Source organism: Danio rerio, chromosome 19 (assembly GCF_052040795.2).
Source record: "Danio rerio strain M-AB ecotype USA chromosome 19, GRCz13ab, whole genome shotgun sequence".
Classification (NCBI taxonomy): domain Eukaryota; kingdom Metazoa; phylum Chordata; class Actinopteri; order Cypriniformes; family Danionidae; genus Danio; species Danio rerio.
In genome coordinates, this window is record NC_141039.2 from 28,674,494 (window position 1) to 28,700,021 (window position 25,528).

General features: G+C 35.2%; 1 protein-coding gene across 6 annotated transcripts in view; it reads left to right on the forward strand.

Moving 5' to 3' along the window:
* The window catches only part of npr1a (natriuretic peptide receptor 1a), a 238,772-nt gene that overhangs the window by 182,537 nt on the left and 30,707 nt on the right, over positions 1 to 25,528 (forward strand). For all 6 annotated transcript variants that reach the window (XR_015516012.1, XM_087294615.1, XM_087294617.1 and 3 more), the window contains 6 exons: positions 6,783 to 6,903; positions 8,280 to 8,354; positions 14,886 to 14,963; positions 15,167 to 15,271; positions 21,662 to 21,733; positions 25,067 to 25,226. Coding sequence is in view for 5 of the 6 variants with exons in the window: in XM_087294615.1 (XP_087150741.1) it covers positions 6,783 to 6,903; positions 8,280 to 8,354; positions 14,886 to 14,963; positions 15,167 to 15,271; positions 21,662 to 21,733; positions 25,067 to 25,226 (611 nt within the window). In the remaining variant the exon portion in view is untranslated. The remainder of the gene's footprint in view (positions 1 to 6,782; positions 6,904 to 8,279; positions 8,355 to 14,885; positions 14,964 to 15,166; positions 15,272 to 21,661; positions 21,734 to 25,066; positions 25,227 to 25,528) is intronic.

Consider the following 25,528-nt stretch of genomic DNA (forward strand, 5'->3'; position numbering starts at 1 on the left):
ATAAACATTGTCTATATTACAAAGAGAGCATTGTGACATGACAAAACAAGAGTGCTTTAATAAAGGTTTTTCGAGTCCTGTTTTGTTATGTTATTGACTTGCACTCTAGATATGGTGTAACACTAGATATCAGGTGTTCGTATGCTGAGGTCTGGGTCTGATATTATATCTCTCTGTCTGTCTTTCTTTCTGTCTTTCTCCTCTATCTGATGTTTAATTAGGGAACTTACTGCCAGACCACGACAGAGACAGAAATAGCAACTCAGACCACGTGGCGTCGTCACTTATATGTGACCATGTGTCCAATCACAATGAACTGCATATGATTTCTGTAAAGTTCATGCAGAGGATTTCAACCAGTGATGGTTGTGCTTTATTACAAGTTGTTCTCTAATTATCCTGTAGATTAGATTAGATTGACATGTCTATTCAAGCACATACTATAACCAGAACTTTTCTTCATTTAAAGTGCCTCTGTTATGCTTTTTTGAATATTAGGGTGCTTTCACATCTGTGAATTGATTCATTTGTTCCGAAACAGGGATTAAAATTGTCACATTGTTACATTGTCAAATTGTCACAAGCGGTTCGCTTTCACACGGCAAAGTTTCTAAACAGACCAAAATAGCTAAAACAATTCACGTGTGAGTAAACTCTCTCACATTGGTCAGAGTTTCACAGTTTATTGTACAGAGTCCCGCTCAGGGGGAGGGGTTGGACGCGACGTAGTTGAAGGCAGAGAGGGAAACGTGCGATTACCGGGAGATTGTTACTCGTTTGCGGGCATCCGGGAGTCTCTGTGCATTTGCGGGAGACTCCCGGAACTTCCGGGTGACTTGGGATTTCTGGAATGACCTCCCGGTCTACATATCCATAAAACACTGTCATATAGCCGGGCTCGGATTGCATTGCTTACTTACAATCAATCCGCTCTAGAGTTCGTTTCAATCGAGCCAAGACCACCTCATTCAGGCAACCTCGGACCGAGTGTTTTAGCGTGGATCCGAGCGCGATTGCTGGATTCACATATGCCAAACGAACTGCGCTAACTGGGTAAACGAGACTAAACTCTTCGAAACTAAAGTCTAGGTGTGAAAGCACTTTTAGTCTGTTTGTAAACCTAAAAGGTCTGCAAAATTTCAAACATCAAAGAAGACAAAAAAGTGGAGCTATTGTCTTCTATTTCATCCATGACCTACAGAAGATTAAAATAGTATTAATATTCAAAAAAACAACATGCAAATAAAAAGCTATCAGCCTTTTGATTTTGATTGTGACCCCTGGGGTGGTAATATTATTAATTGTGATATTTAATATTAGTAGCATTAGTTTCAGCAGAATGATTTTACAGCACCATGGTAAAATTTGACACCTTTACAGCACTCACATACAATAAAAGTAAACATTTTTTTTAAGAATAAAAGAAAAGTCATGTGTGACTGAACACAGAGGATGATCTCCAAGTGGCGATCTCCAAAATTAAACCAAAAATAGACTTGTGCAATAAACTTTGTGCCCACCAGTCCCATTAGATGAGGTTAATATTCAATTAAACAAATTAATAAATGATAAAAAACAATGAAATGATTGTTAGACTGTTGCACTTGTTTGTTTTGTTAATATGCTTGTGTTTATGTGGGCCTATTGGTGTGTGTGCATTGTGTGCAACATTTGTACGTTTTTAACCACCTCTGAGGATAGTGGGGGCCTGCGAGTCAATGAAATTGTTATTTTGAGGGTCACAGGCTCAAAAGTTTGGGAACCCCTATTCTAGATTAAAGAATTGTAAAACTTCAAAATAATTGTTTGTTATTTAAATTTAATGTAATTACCAACATGAACATCCACAAACAAAACATTTATTACAGTATTTATGTGTCTACAAAAGTTAGGTAATGAAATTAAAGGTGCTCATTGTTAGTTCTTCTTTCTTTAAAGCAGATTGCATTAACTAATAACAAACGTTGTTTTTTACGCATTAGTAAATGTTGAATTTTAATAAATGCCGTAAAAGATTGTTCATACTTAGTTCATGTTAGTAAATACATAAACTTACATTACTTATTACTATTAGTTTAAAATATGACTGAGAGAACCAGTTCTAAACTGCCTAAAAGGATTCATCATAGAATCTAGTTTTAGTTATTGTACAAATCTGCATAGGTTTGTAATACATTTGCTTAAAGTTTATACTTACAAGCCCTTATTTATGTGCATTCAAGTCACTTATGTCAGCACAAGACTTTTTAATAAGCCAAGAATTACAGCAGGGTTTGTAAAATTGCTTGTAGAAAATAAAAAGCAAAGAATTTGCTAGAAAATGTCATTAGGTGTAATCTTTCATCATAATCTTTTCATTTTTAAAAGAATTTAAGAAGACACTTTAAGATAAACATATAAAAATATGTAAATCATGTAATTACAACAAGCTTGATTTTTGTAAATAAATCTTCCATCAATTCTGCCACATAGTAAAGAGTGATTAGTTGACTTAAAAAATTAGTAAACTGTCAGGGCAATAGCCTGGTGAGCGCGCTGACATATGGTGCAGTAGCACGACAGGGCGTCCCAAGTTCGAATCCCTGCTTGAGAACATTTCCCTACTCATTATATTCCTGTCTCAATACTGTCCTATCTAGTAAAGGCAAAAAGGCCAAAAATAAATCTTTCAAGTCATGAAAATGAAAATTTCAATTCAAAATTCTTTAATTTGCAAAAGAAAAGCTTTTATGTTCACAAGCTGTTTTTTTTTTTATTTGTGCAAAAAATTTAAATAATGGGAGACAGAAACAAATTTGCCAAATAAACTCTGACATGGTGATCCCATTTTTACCCCCATGTTAGAGCTAGCTCACTCAAGTCGCCCACTGAAGCTAAGCAGGGATCTGCCCGGTCAAAACCTGGATGGGAGACCACATGGGAAAACAAGGTTGCTGCAGAAGTGGTATAAGTGAGACCAGCAGGGGGTGCTCAACCTAACATTTGGGTTCTAATGCCGCAGTATATTGATCTGAACTCTATACTGCTCAGTGAGTAGTATGAGATGTCAATTTTTCGGATGAAATGTTAAACTTTTAAAAATGAGTAGTGGTTTTCCCATTTATCCTCTGTCTTCCTAACCATCCCCATATCATAATTGGCTTTATCTCCAATCTCCTCTCCACCAATCAGCTGGTGTGTGGTTGGCTGTCTGACACAATATGGCTGGTGGATGCTGCACACTGGTGGTGGATGAGGAGATTCCCCCCAATGTGTAAAGCACTTTGAGGGTCCATAAAAGCACTATACAGTATAAATGTAAGGAATTTATTATTATTATTATTATTATTATTATTATTATTATGTGGCTAATCAGCTGTCTTCCTTATGCTTGCCTTATTTAGTGTTATACTACAGCCAGCCTGATGGAAATGCTTTGATTCTTTTTTATTAACTTCACATTAGGATGGCCGTTGACACGCCATTAACTCGATAACTCCAGGCTTAAAGAAAATATAGAATTTCCCACTAGTAATAAATATGAGGTGTTCAAGTCAAATGACTTCAAATTGTTAATACAGTTTCTTCAGTATGACTTGAATGCACCAACAGTATAAGGGTTTTATTGGTTAATCATAAACAATGTCTACTTTTGACCTTGAAACACAGCTTAAGTTCACATTTGTTTCTGCTAATGAATGTTAATGAAATAAGCTGTAATGCCACACATGACCATTATAAAATGCTTATTGAACGCACATTATACACGCATTGAAATGTGTTCATGCAAAAAATATTTTTATCAGTGGACCAAAATTGCACAGCACATGGTTTATTTAACCATTAATAATGGTACATGTCTATTGCATGTCTTACTTTAATCTAATAATATAATAATAATGATACATAAATTCTATAATTTGATTACAGTTGACATGCATCAAACTACTGATTTGACACTAATTTGTCTAATCCAGCTGAAAGATGCTGTTTGCATATCTAGCTCATGTGACAGTGTTACCTGGTCCTCAGTCTGAAATGAGAAATGATCTTGGTGGCTCTAAAACAATCACAGCATAAGAGAGAGGTCTGTCTTTAAAGGAAATGAAAGTGTCCATAATGAGCTACAAGATAAAATTCGAACCCTCTGAAATATCATAATAGGGGCACTTTAATTGCACTAATATTTCATAATGCTTGCATGCAACTGTAAAAATACAATATAGCTACTTTAAAATTCCATTTCACATTTAAATGTATGAAAAGAATAATATATGGTGTCAAACATATTCCTAAGTCCATTTGGGATATAGTGTCAGAGTTTTCTAAGCTAACTCATTGGTGTTATACATTAGTCCAATTCATATTCTCAGTTGGTAAAATGGCTGTGCTTTCCAAAGAAATTGAAATTAAATTTCAGATTTGAGTTTCATGGACATGAACCTGATATAAAGTGAAGTGAAAGTCCTGTAAACATGATAACAGTGAATTATTACAATGCAAAGGCACAGATGGGATATCAATCACATAATTATCTCATCTTTTCTAACAGCTCTCACTCACTTTAAGGCTGGAGACTGCTTTAGCTCTTGATGGTCTTCTCCTTCTGTAATTTTATCCTTCCTTTTTTGCAGTCATGTTATGATGAATGCCAAATTATCCAGTGGGTTATTCTTCAAATGATCTGGCAGAAGCTTTTCCAGACTGACAAAAAGTCCAGTTGCAATGTGCACACCTTGCATAGAAAACACCAAATGTGTTTCATTAAATAGATTATGAAAATGCTGGATAGGCTCTTTCCTGTGTTGATATATGTTGTTAATTATTATTCATATTCCTAGGATACCCCAAAAATAAAAATTCTGTTTTTATGTTCTCAACCTCCACTTGTTTCAACAAAACATACTGAAGAATGTACTTTAGAATATACTGAAGAATGATAAAAAAGCATTGACTTACATAGAATTTGTATTTCCTAATGTGTATATCAATGGCATTTCCTATAAAATGTCCTTATTTTGTGCTCAACTGAAGAAAGAACCACTTGAGTAAATAGTTAGGAGATATTCTTTTTGGGGTAAACTGTGCATTTAAAAAAAACATAATTTTTTTTTTTTACATAAAGTTTAAGGTTATGCCACAGATTTGATCATTAATTAATATTAATATGTAAAAACAATTCTACAGTTATTGTAAAATGACTTATTGTGTTAAAATGTAAAAGGAAATCATTTTAAAATGACCATGTACAGTACAGTTAAACTGTAAGTGAACACCACATTAACATCACTGACAAAAGAGGCTTCTGTCACAGCAAAATGACATTATTTCTAGTATCCTAGATATGTTTAATGTGGCCTTGTGTGAAAAATAGTAAATTAATCGTTCTACCAATGTTACTGTATTAAGTCTTTTAGAAACAGCACAGCTGTTGTAGAAAAGTCCTTCTACACTACCTAAAAAGTCTTGTCATCTTGTTGCCGATCCCAGTTGTAAGAGCAGCAAACAATAACTTGAATTCTAATCGATCAGTGGAAGAAGGTAATTTCCTAATGAATCATCTGTTGAACTGCATCCCAATCATCCCAAATACTGCAGAAGATCTATTGGAACCTGCATGGACTTAAGAAATCAGTCAAGTTTGGTAAATGACAAATCATGCTTTGGGGTTACATTCATTATCAGGGCGTGCGAGAGATCTGCAGAGTGAATGGCAACATCAACAGCCTGAGGTATCAAGACATTTGTGCTGCCCATTACATAACAAACTACAGGAAAGGGCAAATTCTTCAGCAGGATAACACTCCTTCTCATACTTCAGCCTCCAAATCAAAGCTCCTGGAAGCAAAGAAGGTCAAGGTGAACCAGGATTGGCCAGCCCAGTCACCATAGATGAACCTTATCGAGCATGTCTGGGTTAAGATGAAGGAGGAGGCATTGAAGATGATTCCAAAGAATCTTGATGAACTCTTAATGGCTTTCTTTGCTATTCCAGATGACTATATTAAGTTATTAGAGTCATTGCACAGATGTATGGATGCAGTCCTCCAAGCTCATGGGAGTCATGCACAATATTCATTCTTTTTCCACTGCACCATGACTTTATATTCTATACTGTACATTATTTATTTTAAGTGACAAGACTTTTGTCTAAGCAAAGTCAGATCTTACTGTCCTAATGACATAATTAAAAATCAAGGCATGATCATATTTTATTTTTGTAAAACAAGCAAAATCAAGAGGCCTTTGCTTTTCATATAAGCCACTTCTGATACCAAATGTTCGACTAGAACTCAAGTTATTATTTGTTGTTCCTAAATCTTGGATATTTGACAAGACTGGTAGTGTATGTACAGTACAGACTGTTATATCGACTTTGCTGTGCTCTGTATTTATTCTTTGAATGTCTGCGTGCATTAATCATGAGATTATTATAATCCTGTAAATGTTATTACCAAAACATCAATAATAAAAAAAACTGAAGGGCATCTGTTGTTTCAAAGCTGTTTTACAGATGTTGATTGCTTAACATATAATATATTTAAGTGCTGACAGTAACATATCAGCATATATTGGTTTGTTTAAGATATATTATTTAATGTTTATGACATGCTTTCTTCTGTTTGGACTTGTTGTTGCTCTGGCTTGCTTTTGTCTTTTTTATCTGATGGGTTTTCCCCTATTGCGTCACATCTCTCATTGTCCCTGTCCTCTGCTTTTTACACTCTTTTTTTTCTTTGTACTCTACTTTATTTATGCTCTTATTTCTTTGTCTCTCGGCGTGTTTCTCTGTCCGCCATCAGGAAGCTGAAGTTGGAGAATGAGTTGACCGCTCAGCTGTGGCGTGTGCACTGGGAGGACATCCAGATGAGCAACACGGAGAAGGTCCTGCGCAGAGCCTGCAGCAAACTCACCATATCCCTGGTGAGGGCAAACATACTGTACACACACACACACAGACACACAGACACACACACACACACACACACACACACACACACACACACACAAACACACACACACACACACACACACACACACACACACACACACACACAGAGCATTGTAAATAAAAAGAAAAGAAAAAACAACACATTGAACTAACTTTTAAAAAAGTGATTTGTTACAGACAGTTTTTTATGTTATTGTTTTTCTTAAATAATTTTTTAACTTAATTTATTAAATATAATAATAAATACAGGAATAATATAATAATATAGTATATAATAAAGAATAATGTAACCTATTACACAAATACACTTCATTAAAAATGTACACATAGAAATCACCTAAGTAGGTTAACTTTGTTTACATATAATAACTTTAACTGTTAAAAGCTATCAGTTACTAGTTAATAAGTTGTAACTTTTAAAGCTATGGTAATTAATAACCTTAACTTTTCCGAATTTGATTGTAATGCAGTAATGTGCTCCTTTTGTAAAGATGATATGAAACAATAATTATTGTGAAAAGCGCTATACAAATAAACCTGAATTGAATTGAATAATTTACCTTTTGTTTACCTTTTGATTAAACTATAAAATATAGTCTAAATCAAAAATATTTATTGTGGTCAAGATAAAAATTACATTTACACAAAGTAAAAATATTGTTTATCTGGAGATATTAAATATAAATAGAATATTATTTGATTTATTTATTATATATATATATATATATATATATATATATATATATATATATATATATATATATATATTTTTTTTTTTTTTTTTTTTTTTTTTTTTATCCTAAAGTAGAAACCTATCTTTTTCAACCTTAGATCAAAGTATAATCTTACTTTAGACAAAAAATGGCTGCAATTATAAATTACCCCTTAAATTTTTGTTTTGACTTAGTTGGTATATTAATATATATCGATTTTTTTATATTAATGAAAATATTTATCCTGCCCAGTGAAACAATACATAGACCCAATAGTAAAATATTGTTTTTATAGACTATGATTAATTAATAAATTACGTTGGTTTGACTCATAATTAAATCCAGGTTTGTACTAAACTAAATAAATACATCTAATTGAATAAAACATGTAAATAATCCAAAACCATTATTTTTCACTTAGTCCAAATAATGTACCTTGAATGAAAGACACAGTAGTTACACCTTTTTGTCAATGAGGAATCAATGCAATGAGCTGATACAATATTTTTTTTATCATCTCGATTTATGTTTTTTTTATAATTGTTGGTAGCTAAAATCAAAATTTTGAATATTTGCTCAGCCCTAGTTCAAATGAGTCAGCAAACTAATGTCCTGTTAAAATCTTTTGCACACAGAGAGGCTCTAACTATGGGTCACTGCTCACTATGGATGGAAACTTCCAGATCTACGCTAAGACTGGCTACTACAAGGTATTTTAGGTTTGGCATTGAGTAGACATATGGAAAAAATGTAATAATTCAATACATCATGCTATTGAATATGCACAATCTGGGCCATATTAAGAACACAATTTATTTTATTTTTATTTTATCGCCTCACAAAAGTATATATTTTTGCTTTTATTATTGTTGTTGTTGTTGTTGTTATTGTCATTAATTTTATTATTATGAATTTACTAACTAATATTGTCTAATTTTCCACCATTTGATTTATACGTGATTATTATATATTATTTTTCTATTTCAAATACAAAATTAATTAAAAAAATAACATGAAAATTTAAACAGGTTGCTAAAATCAGCACAAAAAAAAACATTTGCAATACTTTCTAAAAATGTGCTTTTATAATGAATATTTTTAAATAGGGTTTTACCTTTAAAAAAGTTTCTGTAGAACTTTAGCTGAGATAAAAATCTTTAATGATAGAATATCTATAAAATCCATGGTTTTAATATCCAAAAATTGTCAATACAGGCTAATTCTGAAAGCGTAATTCAGCGGTCATTTTTGGAGACCAAGAATTATGTAGCCGGAAGTGCGTATGGCTGCCTTTAATTTTTTTAAGCGAACGCTACTGGCCGGTATGACGCCGTTCCGTTTTGCGCTTACCGGCTGACCACTTACTTTCGTGTAGAGGGCATTCCCGCTGCAACCAGTTTGTCCAGTTAGCTAGTCGGGTACGTCTGCGAACTTGAGAAGCAGAGAGGAGTTGAACACAACGACAGGGTTCGAGTACGGGGAAGAGCAGTTTCAGAAATCAGGTATGACAAAACGGAATCCAAAAAATAAAATGAACAAGTGAACAACGGGGTGAGAATGTGGTAAAGCTCGAAAGCATGGTAAAAATCAGGGCTTTCCTTTTTCTAGATGGTAAACCGTTGGTTGGGTTTAGGTAATCGGGCGGGCAGGTCAATCGGTAAAATTGGTTGGGTTTAGGGAAGAAGAAGGGTGGGTCAGTCGATCACCCAGTCAATCATTCAGTCATTCAGTTAGTCGACAGCGGCCTCTGATGGGTTTACGCGAGAACGGTGTGGGTGTGAACCGCACTCACAAGAGACATTCGAGATGCGAAAAAGTGCACACAGCAGCCTCTCACGGATTCGCGAAAATATAGCCGTTCATGTTATAAATAAATAATTTAAAACCGAGTCGGTTCTCCGCCTCCTTCTTCCCGGCGGCCAAAGGGCCGTAAACTTAATTACAATAACCATTTGTTTAGGCTATTTGCTTTATTTTCCCACATTTCTTGGTTTTATTATGTGATAGTAAGATTGCGCTGGCGTGTGCCAGTTACTTAAATTCAGCTGTTAACCGCCATGCGGCCGAGACTGCACTTCAGTTATCTATTCAGTCCATTCAGTATGATTCCGCCTATCCCAGCTTCTTTTATTACATGCACAAGTTAATCAATGACCAAATACTGTTTAAATTGCATTTTTTGTTTTACGACAAGCTTGATTAGCAATAGTGCCAAAATAAGGGACTGTTCTAGTAAAAATGGGACATCTGATCACCTTTAAGGGGGATTTAAATATGGCTATTTAATATTCTAATTGAGTTACAGCTACTCTGAGCCCCAGTTTAGCGGCATCACTGTTTTTAATCAGCAGCAAACCAAAAGTAATGCATCACTTTATCGATATGCGAAAGCATAATGCAAAGAGGCATTTCCAGTTTCATGATGCAAAGTAATTATTCAGTCAATCAAGGACCCCCTCCCTCTGTGGCCCTGGAGCTTCTGCCTCACCAAGCCCTTATGTTAATCTGGCCCTGTGCACAATATCAATATCGTGGGCACTTCAATAGTGAATTCAACACAGTGAATACAGCATTTCAATACAGTGAATTATTATTTATTCTTTCAACTTTTTAGAGGGGCTTTTAAGAATATTCAGATTATTGTGTTGGCATTTGTTGTTCATTACAGCACTAAAAGCTTGAAGACTTGGTATGAGATTTATTTCCAAACATTTATGTTTTTACATGCAATTTGGACTACAAAACTGAAAATTCTTTGATTGAATCATCTTTCTTGCAATAACATTTCTTAAAAGTGTTTATAGCTACCTGGTGAGGACACTGGCCTATACAGACTGTTGTCAATACATAGTTATAACTTTGTCTAAGTCTGACATTTAATTTTTAATTATGTATAGTTACATATTCTTATAGTTTTTAATTATGTTTAAGGCTGACATTTCATTCATAATTCTCTGTAGAAATTCTTACATTTGATTTGATGAAACCCACAGAAACCCTGTATTAGCATTACTGTATAGCAATATATATAATTACACACCTGCTCTTGAACTTACTCTGCCCTTTCTGAGGTTTGATACTGATAATTTGGCAGACCCTGATATGAGTTTTTCTTCAAAAGCACTCATGATAGGAGCCTGATAACCTTTAAATATGATTTAGTTTTCCAGCAGCACAGATCAAACCTGTGCACTTTGACTCATAGAAACAAATACATTTAACTACATGACATTCAAGTTTCAACATGAATGACATTTGAAGTAGTTTACCAGAAATTCTTGCAGATATCAGTACACCTTAACGCTATTTTAAAAATAACAGAATAATAAAATGGTAAAGATTCTATAGGTAAAAAAAATGTTGCTAATTGCATTCAAATTCATGTAAACTAGTTTACATATTTCCTAAATATTGAAAAAATATTGTGTGAAAGTAGTAAGTACAACTTTTAAAAGTATGTTAAAGTCTGACATCAAAACTCAAAATGTACAACGTTTGTTTTTAATGTGAACAAAATAATTAACTTTTTTGTTTTCTTTCTTTGCCATCATAATCTTTAATCAAAATCTGAAAAAAATATTTCTGTTCTTGAGAGAATTCCTTCCCCATTCTTCTTTACCCTTTAATTTACCGTGAGTGAGAGATTAAAATAAGTCTGTTTCATATTCAATTTCAGCAGGAAAGTGGGAAAGTTAATAAGGCCTCCATTTCAAATAGATATATGAGCGTTTCTAAAGAGTGTTAAAACTTATACCGAGTTCAGACTGCATGATTTGAATCCAGATTTTGAGTTGCCAACAGATTTTGAGAAATTGTCGACAAATATCTGAAATCACAGGCAAAACGGTGCTCGTTTTCATAGTATGAACTATCGAAGACGTGATCTGAGAGAATCACATGATTCGCCGAAACCCGTGAGAATCCTAAATCTCTGGACTAGGGATGCTCATTTTGGTTAATTTTGCCAACCGTCAACCACCGCTCATTAACGGTTAACTGGTCAAATTAATATTAAACTATTTCATTTTTGAAAAATATAGCGTGTCTTGTTTGTGTCTGACACATTAAATATTGCATTTTAAAATGCTGATTTATTTTGCGAACAAATTAACTATAGAACATAACAACAGAACTTCTTCATGCACCTGCAGTGTTTCCAACAGCATATATAAGGAATAAAATAAATAAAAAGAATAAAATAAATAATCCTGCCCGAGATATTTTTCACTTAAATTACTAATTTAGATCACAAAACGAAAACACTGAATGAACTCACTAACTCACTAATAATCAACATTTTATCCCCATCATGTTCCGATCACTTCATGGAAAATTGGCCTATGCATTTAATTAATGATCTGCTTTAATTCAATATATCAAGCCTCTGTCAACATTTTTAATTCATTAAAGATTAAAGGTTATGTCTTGAGCATCTGATTGCTTTTATTTCCTCTTTACTTGCGGTTCATGTGCATTGCTGCTTGTGATGAAAGACAATGACGAGGCTCATATGTTGACTTTTTGTAAAGTATAGGCTACTATAGCATATAACAATTTTGTTGTTAACTGTTCAGGATTGACTTTTATTTCAACTGCGAGCACACAGCGCACAATGGCAAAAACACAAGGCACGCAGGACGCATAAGCAGCGAGCAATTCATTCTTGGCCGTTAGTAAACCATTCAAGAGATGTGCCTCTCAAGAATTATATGACTTCTTTTAATCCAATAGTTGTACATACATTAAAAATTTGGTCACAGTTAAGAAAGCATTTTGGCTTTCAGGCTCTCTCAATTGCAGGTCCCATTGCCTCTAACTGCTTATTTGCCCCATCTTGTACAGACTCTGCATTCCAGTTGTGGGAGGAGAAGGGGATTAAATGCCTGAAAGATTTATTTATTAATAATATTTTTTGCTCCTTTGAAGAGCTTGCTCATAATTTTTCTCTGCCCAAAAACAATTTTTTTTTAGATTTCTGCAAATACGAAGCTTTGTTAAGTCAAAATTTAAATCTTTTCTTGAATTACCTGCTGCCTCAGTAATTGATGCATTATTAGACTTAAAACCCGAAAGTAAAGGACTAATTTCTCATATATACTCTTTAATTTGTACAATTGATCCTCAAAGTCTAGAACATATTAAAACCTCCTGGCAGCTCGACTTGAGCAGAGACTTCACAGACTTAGAATGGGATGGTATTTTAAATAAAGTACATTCATCATCACACTGTACCAGACATGCCCTTATTCAAGTTAAAATACTTCACAGGTTACATTTTACAAATTTAAAATTGTCTAAGATCTATCCTACTGTTAGTCCAGCATGCAGTAGATGCTCAGTTTCACCAGCCACAACTGCCCACATGTTTTGGTTCTGCCCAAATCTAGGGAGGTTTTGGAAAGATATTTTTCAATCATTTAGTGATATGTATGGTTTTCCTATTGAACCTGAACCCCTGTTGGCAATTTTTGGAACCAGTCCAGAAAATATTGTGCTTAAAAAAGAAATATGTAGAGTAATTGCTTTTACCACGCTACTGGCAAGGCGTTTAATTCTTCTGTATTGGAAAAAAAACTGAGGCCCCAACACATAGTAGATGGATTAAAGAAGTTATGTATTTTATTCAGCTTGAAAAAATCTAATTTACTTTAAGAGGTTCAAAAAATACTTTTTTAAAAACCTGGTCTCCCTTTCTTACATACGTTGACCATTTACAATTTTTAGAGCAGGAGGATATATAAACTCTCTCATAATCCCAAAAGACCCCCCCCCCCCCTTTTTTTTTTAAATTTAATTATTTATATTTTCTTATTCCTCTTTCATGTCACTGTAACCTTGTAATGCCTTTCACAATGGCAGTGCTTGTAATAAAGGTATACAGAACCTTCCTTTTATCACACACTGAACTGTTCACTTTTTATGTGTATCGTATATCTTGAGGACTTTATGTTTGCAGACTGTTGGCTATGTATATCTTCTGTTAAAGCCACAAAAGGGAAAGTAGTGTTGGGGATATTTGTTTATATATTTTGTTTTGTTGTTGTTGACTGTTTGACTTTTTTGTTTTTTTGTTTTTTGTTTTGTGCAAATGTATAAAAAAATTCTTATAAATAAAGTATTAAAACAAAAGCGCAAATAGCTCTCAACGCAAATAGCTCGTTCACTGTGATGGGCCTCTGATGCTGCCAAACTTTAAAAATATGTAAAATAATATTTTTTATCATTTAGCAAATCATTAATCTGTTAAAAATGCACCCTTTCAGTTAACAGTTAATCGATTATTTTGAGCAACTCTAATCTGGACTTGTCTTTGATTCAAATCATGCTGTGTGAAATGTGTTCTGATTGAAAAGAACATCGCCAATTACCTGCAGCCTATGAGAGAGCAGCATCCACTAGTATAAGTATTTCCAAGCCAGAGGGAGGTTAAAGTTAAAAGTGCTTTTTTTCAGTCTATTTGGATCCGAAAAATGGGGGACAAACTAGGCTTCTTTCTCATTATAATTAATATCAAAGGATACACGATGTGACTCCATGTCACTTCTCACGTGTGTTTGATTGTGAAATGTAGTTTGTGGATGGAGACAAAGTTGTTGGCGATTCTTCCAGTTGTAAATCATGTAGTGTGAAACCGCATGCCGCCTATCCATCTTCCAGTGTAAACAAAGCAACCATGAAACGCAACCCCTAATAGTCATGCAGTGGAAAATCATCTGTGACACGACTACTTTGAAAATCACACAGTCTGAACTCAGCATAAGAGGTTTATTATTTGGATCTGTTTATTATGACCAATTATACTGTACACAGTTCTGATTCTCTAAACCCCACCCACTTCCAACTGTACTAATTGCTGTACCTGTTCACTCTACAGTATATGCTGTAATAAGTCTATGTGCATGTATTTTAGACTAAAGTAAATTGCACATCCTGCCTGGAAACATGGCTCATATTTAGATCTCCAATAATACCATCATGCCGCCCTGGCTAATGGCCAGTTCTTCATCAGATGATCCAGCGCCTCTCCAATTAAGAAGAACCCCTAAGGACGAGCACCATTCATGTCCACGTCATTATTTTACCCATTCATTAGGATGATGCTTAATTAACACATTATGTTACTTTTTATCCTTTTAAATAATGAATATTTTTTCTACCCATCTCTAAAGTGCTCTGGCGCTTTGCCGAGCCCACAACAGCAATCAGGGAGAAACTAATGTGCGTTGATGCCTCTTTTCCAGGGAAACATAACAGCCATTAAGTATGTCAACAAGAAACGCATCGAGCTCACCAGGAAAGTGCTGTTTGAACTCAAACATGTAAGTGTGCGTCCATTCCGTTCACTGCTTTATGCCAGGTGCCTTCATCGTAATTAAGTTTATATGATGTTCTGGGAGATATTAATAGATGGAGTCTGATGGAAAAGAGAGGCTAAACATGCTCCTCTCTCTGTTTGTCCTCTCCGCCTAATACTGTTCTCTCTTCTCTTTCCCTTCTGCTCTTTTTTTTCTTCCTGTTATAGATGCGTGATGTCCAGAATGAGCACCTTACCCGCTTTATCGGTGCTTGTATCGACCCACCAAACATCTGCATCCTCACTGAGTACTGCCCTCGAGGAAGCTTACAGGTGAACATTTGAGCACACTACTGCTTTATACGCCGTAATGCTCAGTTACTGCATTTACAGTACATATATTAACGAAGATTACATTCAGCTTTATTGTCGTTGTGCAGAGTACAAGTAAAAAAGTAGTTAGAATATAGCCAGAAGTGCAAACAGCAGTATTATGCCTATACATAAAATTATTTAAGCAAACTGTGTAGGCCGCTCTTAAAATTATAAACGCCCCATTCTTCAAGCATTTTTCTGCACATGCACTTTCTGAAATGCCCATCAGATGCATGCGCTGTCCTGGATCATTGTGATCAAACAACTTCATTAAGCGAATCAAAGTGAAACTGAAACATAGAGACGCAATAAAAGGTTTCAAAAAAGCTACTATTTTTTTTATCTACAGATACGAGTAAAACATTATTTAAAACCGTTTAAAATTTTCACTTTTGTCTAACAAATCAGTTTGTCTTTATTATGAGAAAGAGAAAGAGAGAGAGAACAAATACGATGCACACTAAGGTGCAGTTTTTCTTGCAGTTTTTATTGTATATTTGATTTTATTAATTTATGAATTACTTAAGTGAAACAATTTGTGTATGGGATTTAATGAATTATAGTTTTTATTGGTCAGTGAATCATAAATTCATTTATTCATTTTCCTTCAACTTAGTCCCTTATTTATCAAGACTCGCCACAGCAGAATAAACCACCAACTTATCCAGCATATGATTTACACAGCGGATTGCCCTCCAGTTGTAACTGTTAAATAATAAAAATATCGTATAAATATTAATAAATAAGTAAATTATGAATAAATAAATAAATAAATAAGAGAAAACCCAGTCCATGAGACTCTAAACAAGCAGAAGACTTTCTTTATTGAGAAGTGTTGGTTAATCCGCTGTCAAACAGCCTCTTTAAGTAGTCCACTAGTCTGCAAGAGGCTAAAGAAGTCTTACAGGTCTGCAATCTGCAAGTATGATCATAAGCAGTGCTTAATTTGTGAATTTTGAGGACCCGAAATAGATCGGGGTAACAGATCCAGCATGTTACCTGAGGCTGAATAGGTGTCGCGCATGAAAATGGAGAGCTGGGGGTGGTCGGTTCGGTGGATGGCGGAGGGGTGTCGTGGACAAAAGTGAGCGAGGCGGGGGTGTCGCGGACGAAAGTGAGGAGGGTTGGGGAGTCATGGACAAAAGTGAAAGCCAACAGCGAATGAGGGAGGAGGGCGGTTGAGATGGGGGATCTGTAAAATGAGGTGCCGGATCAGATTTCAAAGGTACAAATTAAGCACTGATCACAAGTCTGTAAAAAAGTTTAAACTGAGTCTTGTCTATAAAGTGTTTTAGGAGGAAGGGAGTGGCTAGGTGAAGATGGCTAACCAAAGCATGTAAATGAAGTCCTGTGGTCAGCAAGGTTAACAGCATTTTCCCAGCCCTAATCTCATCGACATAATTGTAGCATGCAGTGATCAAATTAAGTATTGGGAAGTATCACCCGAAGACTTGTTGTTAAGACTCTGCCCATAGCATTTGCTTCACTTTGGCTCAGCCAGTACTCAGGAAACAAAAGGTTTAATGTCCGTCATAGCTGTGCTGTTACAGTTTTGAATGAAAATATATAATTAAAAACCAAAGAATATATCTTTTCAGATATATATAGATTGTTGTTAATTTGGAACTTGATTATATAAATTAAAATTTCCACACAACCCAGTACTGGGAAACACCCATACAATCTCTCATTCACACATAAACTAGACCCAATTTTGTTTACACCAATTCATTTATAGTTTATGTCTTTGGACTGTAGGGGAAAACAGAGCAACTGAAAATAACCCATAAAATTTACATCCAAACATGGAAAAATAGATTTTGTATAATGAAAAATCGCATAAAGGAGTCAAAGAAAAAAAAAGGTCACTTTCTAATAAACTGGCACCAAACATCAAAAAGAAAAACGGAATTTGTTGTGGTGGTAAAAGCTACACAAGTCTTTTTTATATATAGTAACAAATGACTTTATACAGAGGACAATGCCAACACGCAATGAACATGTGACACTCATTTGGCAGCTCAAACGCTCAAGACTCAAGTTCTTGAGGTAATAATACTAAACCACTCTAATGACTGACTTTGGTTAGAGCACACAAAAGACGATCGTTCCTCCAGTCTGGTTTGATGCCAGACAACTTTGCATAGTTTTTTTTGCCCTTTTTCACTCGGCCTTGAATAAGAGGATCACAGCAACCCCTTTTTGAAAAATTTATTTAGATTGAAAAGCAGGAACTGTGTATAAAAACGCCTGGGGAGCTGGATATTGCCATGTTTGGTTATGGAATTTGATTATGTATAGAGTTGTTTTAACCAAAGAATAGAAAGAGATACTGAAAGAGATTGAACTGACTAATTTGAATTGTGTTTATTTGCTCAAATACAATAATGATGGATCACAGCACTCAACTGTAAAAAAAAAAAAAAGCTGTACGTTGTTTTTTTTGTCAATTGAACAAAAATAAAAAAAATTTTTAACCATTTATGTTACCTTAAATACTTAACACCCCCCTACCCCATAAAAAAACACAACAATAAATACACAATGGGGTATATGCACAATTAGTGTTTTTTAACCAATGAAATGACTTCCGGTGAAAGCTTAATGTGACTCTTTTCAATTTCATAGGATTTCTTTTACAGCATCTATGTTGTAATGTAATTATAATACATTCAGTTAAATAGACTTAAGCATTCATTTAGTTGTTCAAGCGTAAAATGAGATGAAAGACTGTATAACCACTAGCGACATCAGGATCAGCAGGCGAGCACAGAAACTCGACTAAAAATACTCGGGTAAAATAAACTGTCATATTTTAAAACATGGTGGGGGAAATGGAATTTAATGCAGTTCTTCTTCATATTGTTAATGTATATCTATCAGGCAGTGAAGATCACCGATTTTTAAAGACTTCAGACCTTAAACGTGGTGATTTTATATTGGTAATAAAGTTCACCGGGAGCGATGAGGCTGGCTGGCTGAAAATAAATGTCTGTGTGCATATAGCCCATTAAACTCAAATGTAAATTGCATATAATGCATACCTTACAACAGGGGTTTTCAAAGTGTGAGGCGCGCCTCCCCTGGTGGGCGCCAGAGCATGTCAGGGGAGGCGCGGGAAAAAATATAATATAATAAAAATATAATTGTTAAGTTTAATTATTATATGTATTTTTTATTATATTTAAACGTTTATTATATGCCTGCTAATACAATGGGTTGGTTTTTGAGACCCACCCCGATTCAAAGCTGTAATGAAGTTCACGGCCCTTTGGCCGCCGGGAAGGAGGCGGAGAACCGAAGCAGTTTTAAAGTGATTTATTAATGACAGTGATGGCAGCTCCGTCTAAACCAAAACAAACGGACGGCAGATCCTCACGGAGACTGCCGTCAAACTGAAAGCAAAAGTAAAATATGTCCGGGTCCGGTCCTCTCTCGGCTTCCTCTGCCCTTGTTCCTCCTTTTATGATCCAGAGCTCCTTCCGTGGGATCTGAGGCAGGTGCGCACCGCAGGTGTATCCACTTACGCGCTCGGCCACGCCCCCTCGCCACAAAAGCCTTCAAGTTCAGGGCTTAAACCCAAAAGACAACGATATGATGATCAGTATTTGAGTTTATGATTTACGTGGACAGGACCAGCTGATCAACCACGACCTTTATGTGTGGTTTGTCAAAATATATTTTGGCTAATGACAGCATGAGACCCGCTAAACTTCCACTGTTTTGACTGGGATGGACAGTTCTTGGAACTGTTCTATTCATATTGAACCATCATCCTAGTTTTAAAAACGTTATATTAAAATACTTGTTATTACTCTGTAAATAATTGCACTTTCATGCAAATGATGATAAAAGTGAGTTAACAGTCTGGCATCTGTCTGTGTCTTTATATATACTGTATATATATATATATATATATATATATATATATATATATATATATATATATATATATATATATATATATTAGGGATGTAACGGTATCAGAATTTCACGGTACGGTAATACCTCGGAATGAATGTCACGGTACGGTATTTATTGAATCATTTACAGGAAAAAACAAAACTTATGAAAATACTCCAAAAAAGTGCCAAAAGTGTCAATGACATACAAATTAGCCATCTATCTGTAAGCTTTGAAACAGGAACTTGAATTTTAATAACAAAAAAATATTAAACCATGTAAAAAAAATAAAGTTTCAATTTAGTATTGTTGAAAACTCATCACATTCAACATTTAATCACTCACTCACTTAGATAGAGATGGGTTTAAAGGAAATTTATCATATAAATATAATCTGGTAAAAGCTGGTATCTCTGGGCATTTACAATGTCCCCTGCAACAGAAAAAAACCTCTCATTTAGGACTGAGGTTTCTGGGACAAGAGAGATATGACTTGGCCCAGGTTGACCGCAGTGGGTAACGTTGTGCATTGTCTTTCCCCCACTTGAGAGGACAAACCATGAGTAAGATAGAGGTCTCATGTCTGCATCAATCTGAACAGTGTGCTGACAACACCGCTATTCAGTACGTGCGCGACATCACAGCTGATAAGAACTCGCGCGACAACACCGCTATTCAGTACGCGCGCGACAACACAGCTGATAAGAACTCGCGCGACAGCACCGCTATTCAGTACGCGCGCGGCGACAACACCCGCTTTAGAGTTTTCCAGCACTTTTTCATCCCCGCTTCTAGCAGCACACTCCATTTCCGCATTACTGGATCTGTAGCGACAACAGACCGCAAGGGATGATGGTCAAGCATGGGCTGATGGGAATTGTAGTTTTCGCTACCTCCCGTTCGCTTCATTCGCCTGAGCAAATTTTCTCAGACGACCTATAGTTTTACAGAGTCATGCGACTTCGGTAATATCGAAAAAAATTTATATTGCGGTATGACGGTATTTACAATATCGTTACATCCCTAATATATATATATATATATGTGTGTGTGTGTGTGTGTGTGTGTGTGTGTGTGTGTGTGTGCGTGCGTGCGTGCGTGCGTGCGTGCGTGCGTGCGTGCGTGCGTGCGTGCGTGCGTGCGTGCGTGCGTGCGTATTTGGGAGGAGGGGGGCGCCAATGGATAAGTTGTGTCAAAAGGGAGGCCCACTGTCTTAGACTTTAAAAAACCCTGGGTTAAGGCATAGAAAGCCCAAAACAACATTTCATATATTTTACAATGTGGTCGATCGACTGGTTTATTATGTAATGCTTGCCATCGCACCCATTTTTATCATCACATGATCTCATCACAATCACAGGGCTTTTTTAGTGTGCATATTGGAATTAATGCTGCAAAAGTGTTTCCATCAAAGTTTATGCAATTTTTTTCTTATTGTGTAAAATGTTTATTCTTCTCATTTGTGCGCTTAGTTTTTAGGCAGATATTTAAAATGTATGCGCATATTTTTTTTGTTTCCATTAAGCATTTGTTAATGTGATAATCCAAAATGAGCATAAAAGTAGGTGGATGGAAACATTAGCTCTTTTTCTGCAGTAGCTTATTTACCACAAAGTTTGACAGTTTGTGAATTCAATGATGCTCTTCAGCAGCCCTCAATTTTAACAAGTGGTTAAAATGAGTTGAGTTTACAGTTTGAACTGCCTTTCTGTTAGTTCAAACAGTCTGCCCATTCTCCTCTGACCTCTGGCATCAACAATGCAATTTTCTTACAGAATATAAGTTCCTTGGGTTTTTCCTCTATAAACTCTAGAGATAGTTTTAAAATCCCAGTATATCAGCCATTTCTAAAATACTCAATCAGCCTTCTGACACTTAAATCTCCTTCTTTTCTCATTTTGATGCTTGGTTTAAAGTTCAACAGATGACCTTTTTACGTTTGAATGCCAAGTTGCTGCCATTGTTTAAATAAACATTTGTTTAACGAGCAGTTGAACAGGTGTATCTTATAAAGTGTTTGGTGAATATAAATATATGTTTATATGCAATAAATGTTTTATGGAGTGCAGAGTTATGAGTTTGAGAAACAGAGACCAGCTCATGTGGTTCAGGTTAATGAAACTTTTTGTTACGTTAGCATAGACTGAACATTGAGGATGCTTTCTGAAGACATACCTGTAGTCAGGGAAGAAGTAAAAATTTCGTATTCACCCAACATTATTAAAAAACATATTTTTTAATGTATCAACACAAGTTAGGCTCAACAATGCTGTGTTTATCTAATAAAAAAATATATAGTAAAAAATGTGAAATAATGTTTTTGTAATCATTTGGATGCATTGTCAAATGATATATTAAAATTATTTTATTGCTGCACAAGCAACATTACACACAGCAGCACACAGACTTTCCTCATAATCCAAATGATATGTTTGTGAAATATAGGATCTGATGGAGAGTGAAGGAATCACGCTGGACTGGATGTTTCGCTATTCTCTCATCAATGACATTGTTAAGGTGAGCACTTAACATCTGTCACACATGCTCTTTTTCGAGCATGAAACAAAATTTAAGAAGGAAAATCTTTTTTCTTCTTTATTGTGATGTATAAACAACACTCTCACTAACTGACAAGTTGATGCTTAATTGGCATCATTTATTTATAGCATTTATATTACACTTTACTGGTATTCCTGTGCACCTAAAGCGCTAAATCGTAAATGTAAACACTTCCACAAATGTACAGTCACAGGCTTTTATTTGAAAAACTGACAAGAAAACGGTATTATTGAAAGTCTTACAAAAAACTCATTTTGTCTTGCATGTCCTCTGAAAGCTCCATTACACAATGATTTCTTATTTAAAAGAAGAAAACAAACATTAGCTTGATGCAATCGGTCACAAGTTATGCAAGAGCTAACAGCATCTCAAAATCAAAACTGAAATAATCCATCATTTAAATGTGTTTTTGTTTTGCTCATTACCTCTTACAGAAACTGTGATTGCATTTGATTTTGTTCCTCATGCAGTAGAAATACATTTTTGGCTTTAAATGCTTGGAATTTGTAACAAATTAAGACTGTAAATAAATTTGTTTGTTATATCCTTGGCATATGGATAGTGTCATTATCTTCAAGCTAACAAACAGTTTTTGAGGTGTACTGCATTAATGCAAATGTATTAAATCCAGTTCCTGGGGGGCCGCAACTCTGCACAGTTAAGATCCAACCCTATTTAAACACATTTACCTGTAGATCTTAAACAAGCCTGAAGGACTCAATTGCTTGATAAGGTGTGTTTAATTAGAATTAAAGCTACACTATGCAGAGCTGCGGCCCTCCAGAAATTGGATTTAACACCTGTTCATTAAAGTAACTTGAGTTACATAATCAAATTACTTATCTCACATAAATAATAATGTAAAGCATTACTTTTTGTCTCATTTTAAACAAAATGTTTGTTACTTTTTCAAAAAGTTACTTTTCCCATTTATTGACTGAAAGCTTTTCCTTTTTTTTTGCTGTGTTGAGAGAAATCAAGAATATCTACAGATATGTTGTGTAAATTGTGAACACCCTCCTCGCTTCCACAATAAAACTTTTAGGCCTAATCCCAATTCTACCGCTTAGCCCTTCCCCTTACCCCCACCCCTTGTTTTGCGTGTTTAACTGAAGGGGTAACGGTGTCCCAATTCTCTTTATATTTAAGGCTATGGCTAAGGGGAAGGGCTAGATACCCCTCAAAACAGAGATTTTTCAAGGCCACATGTAAAATCAAGGAGTTTGAAAGTTTCCCAGAATGCACCATCTACAGCAGCAGCATAGCTGCACACGGAAGTCATAAGACGCACAAATTAGTATTATTTGTCATTATTATGATTTTTTTTTTTACAACAAACAAGCATTTGTTTTAATGTATTCATTACGGCGTTTGTATTTTACCGTCAAGCTTTTAAAAAAATGCTAAAATAAATAACACAAAATTTTGCTATCTATAATCACTAATAATAACTTCTGTATAGCAGTTCCGCAACATATTGACACTCAATGACACTGGAATACCCTGTCAGAATAGTCTAGTTGCTGAGAATGAGCTTTTTGTAGTGTCTGGTATAATGTTAATGTTGTTTTTTAGTGTGTTTACATAGATGAATATGGCCACAGTGTAAATGCACTGTACAGTTATGATCTTATTACCACATTATATCGGTATGATAACATGATACCGTTGCCTTCTGTGATTTCCTGAAGATAAACACAAAAAACAAAAAAACGCAACTGGAATAACTACAGCAGTCGCCATCATTAATCTCATATGAAGCATTAAGAGATTGTGAAACATATGATGATGTGTGCAAGTGCTATAGTGGTGTGCCATTTCTTAGGGTTAAATTTTGAAGCCCTTCCCCTTTACACTTGGTTTCAAGGGCGAAGGGGTAGGGGTACAAAAATTAAATTGAAATTGGGCCTTAGTATCCCTTAAAATTTATAAAAAATAGTAAAATACAAACTCAAAATATTATTTCCTGAAACAGCCTAAAGTTTTTCAATTTGCATTTCACTTTTGATGTAAAATAATAATATAATAACCCAGATAAAAAAAATAAAAAAGTAACACTTTGTGTTACTGTCTTGTTGGATACATGATTATACGCGTTAATAAGGAGACATGTTATTATGTAGCTGTCAGTCAAATCATTGGGCAGGAAAACTGCACTCCTACATCACGTTGTGATGGGCCTCAAAATGGGAGTGATTTGGGTCCTATTTTTAACGTTAGGAAATATAAAAATAGACTTATTGTGTTTATTTTATCCTAATGTAACTATACCTACACACAGTTTTGTCTATACAGCTTACAAACATTTTTATCAAAAGTCCCCTTTAAAATATAACTAAGCAACACATTTATTTACTTTTTCAAGAAGTTACTCAAAATGCATTAAAAGAACCTTTTCCACAACACTGCAGACAAATGCTGAATCTAAATTTAATCACAAGATAAATTTAACAACAAAATGAAAGTAAGCAGCAGCTCCTCATGAACCAAATGCAGCATAGTAAATGTTCCAGGACTAGTTCTCTCTCGTCCTTCACTGTCGTCACTCTACCTTATATCCTTCTGGAGCTTCTCTGTGGGATTCGAGACAGGTGGGTCTCACAGGTGTCTCTCATTAACACTCGCTCCACCAACCTTGCCAGAGCCATGTCCAAACCCCAAACTCTATTCTGCACCCCCAACAAACAACCTCAGCCCACTGTCACAGCAGCCGCCGCACCTGGGAATAAGGATAGATGAGGCAAGAGAAAGGAGACAGAAGAAAAAGGAAAAACAGAAGGGGAAAGAGGAGAAAAAATAATAATAATCTGCCGCCCAAACACAGTACCACTTGGTCCTGACCAGCTGAGAGACCCATATTCAGGATGCAAGTCAACAGTTTCAATGCTAAGCTTTTTTTATGAAAAATATGAACATGCGTGGATAAAAAAGTAATAATTATGTCACAAATAAAGGATTTATAATAAATACTAGATTTTTTCAATATTTTTACATTTTGATTAATATTTATAAAAATGTCTACATTGATTTTATTTGATTTTATTACTGTAATGTAACTGAATCTGCAACAAGTTGATTTACATTTTGAAAAATACAGTTCTCCACGTGACATCATATATGGGTGGTTTTTAAACATGTAATTTAAAAGGATGTCAATTCCTTGACAAGCAAATTATAACCCCTGAAAGCATAGTGCAAAGTCAGTAATTCATATTTTTGTGGCGTGGTTTTAGTAAATACACTGGATGCTGTCGGATGTCTTTGTGAGAGTGTCATCTTTTCATCACTCAGGGAATGGCGTTCCTCCACAACAGCGTCATCGTCTCCCATGGCAACTTGAAGTCTTCCAACTGCGTGGTGGACAGTCGCTTCGTGCTGAAGATAACCGATTATGGGCTGGAAAGTTTCCACAAGGACAGCAATTTGGATGACGTGCATGCTTTCTATGCACGTGAGTACTGGATACAAGTATAGAGAACAACCTACAGCTCAACCCTGTTACTGGAGAACTACCTTCCTACAGAGTTCAGCTCTAACCCTGATCAAACACACCTGAAGCAGTTAATTAGGACCTGAACAGCACTTGATAATTACAAGCAGGTGTGTTTGATATGAGTTGCAACTAAAATCTGCAGGAAGGCAGATCTCCAGGAACAGGGTTGAGCACCCCTGACCTACAGTTTGCTCAATTTTGAGGTCAATTCCATAGTTCTGTTTGGAAGTTTTATTTAACTGCCCAGGTAACATTCCATA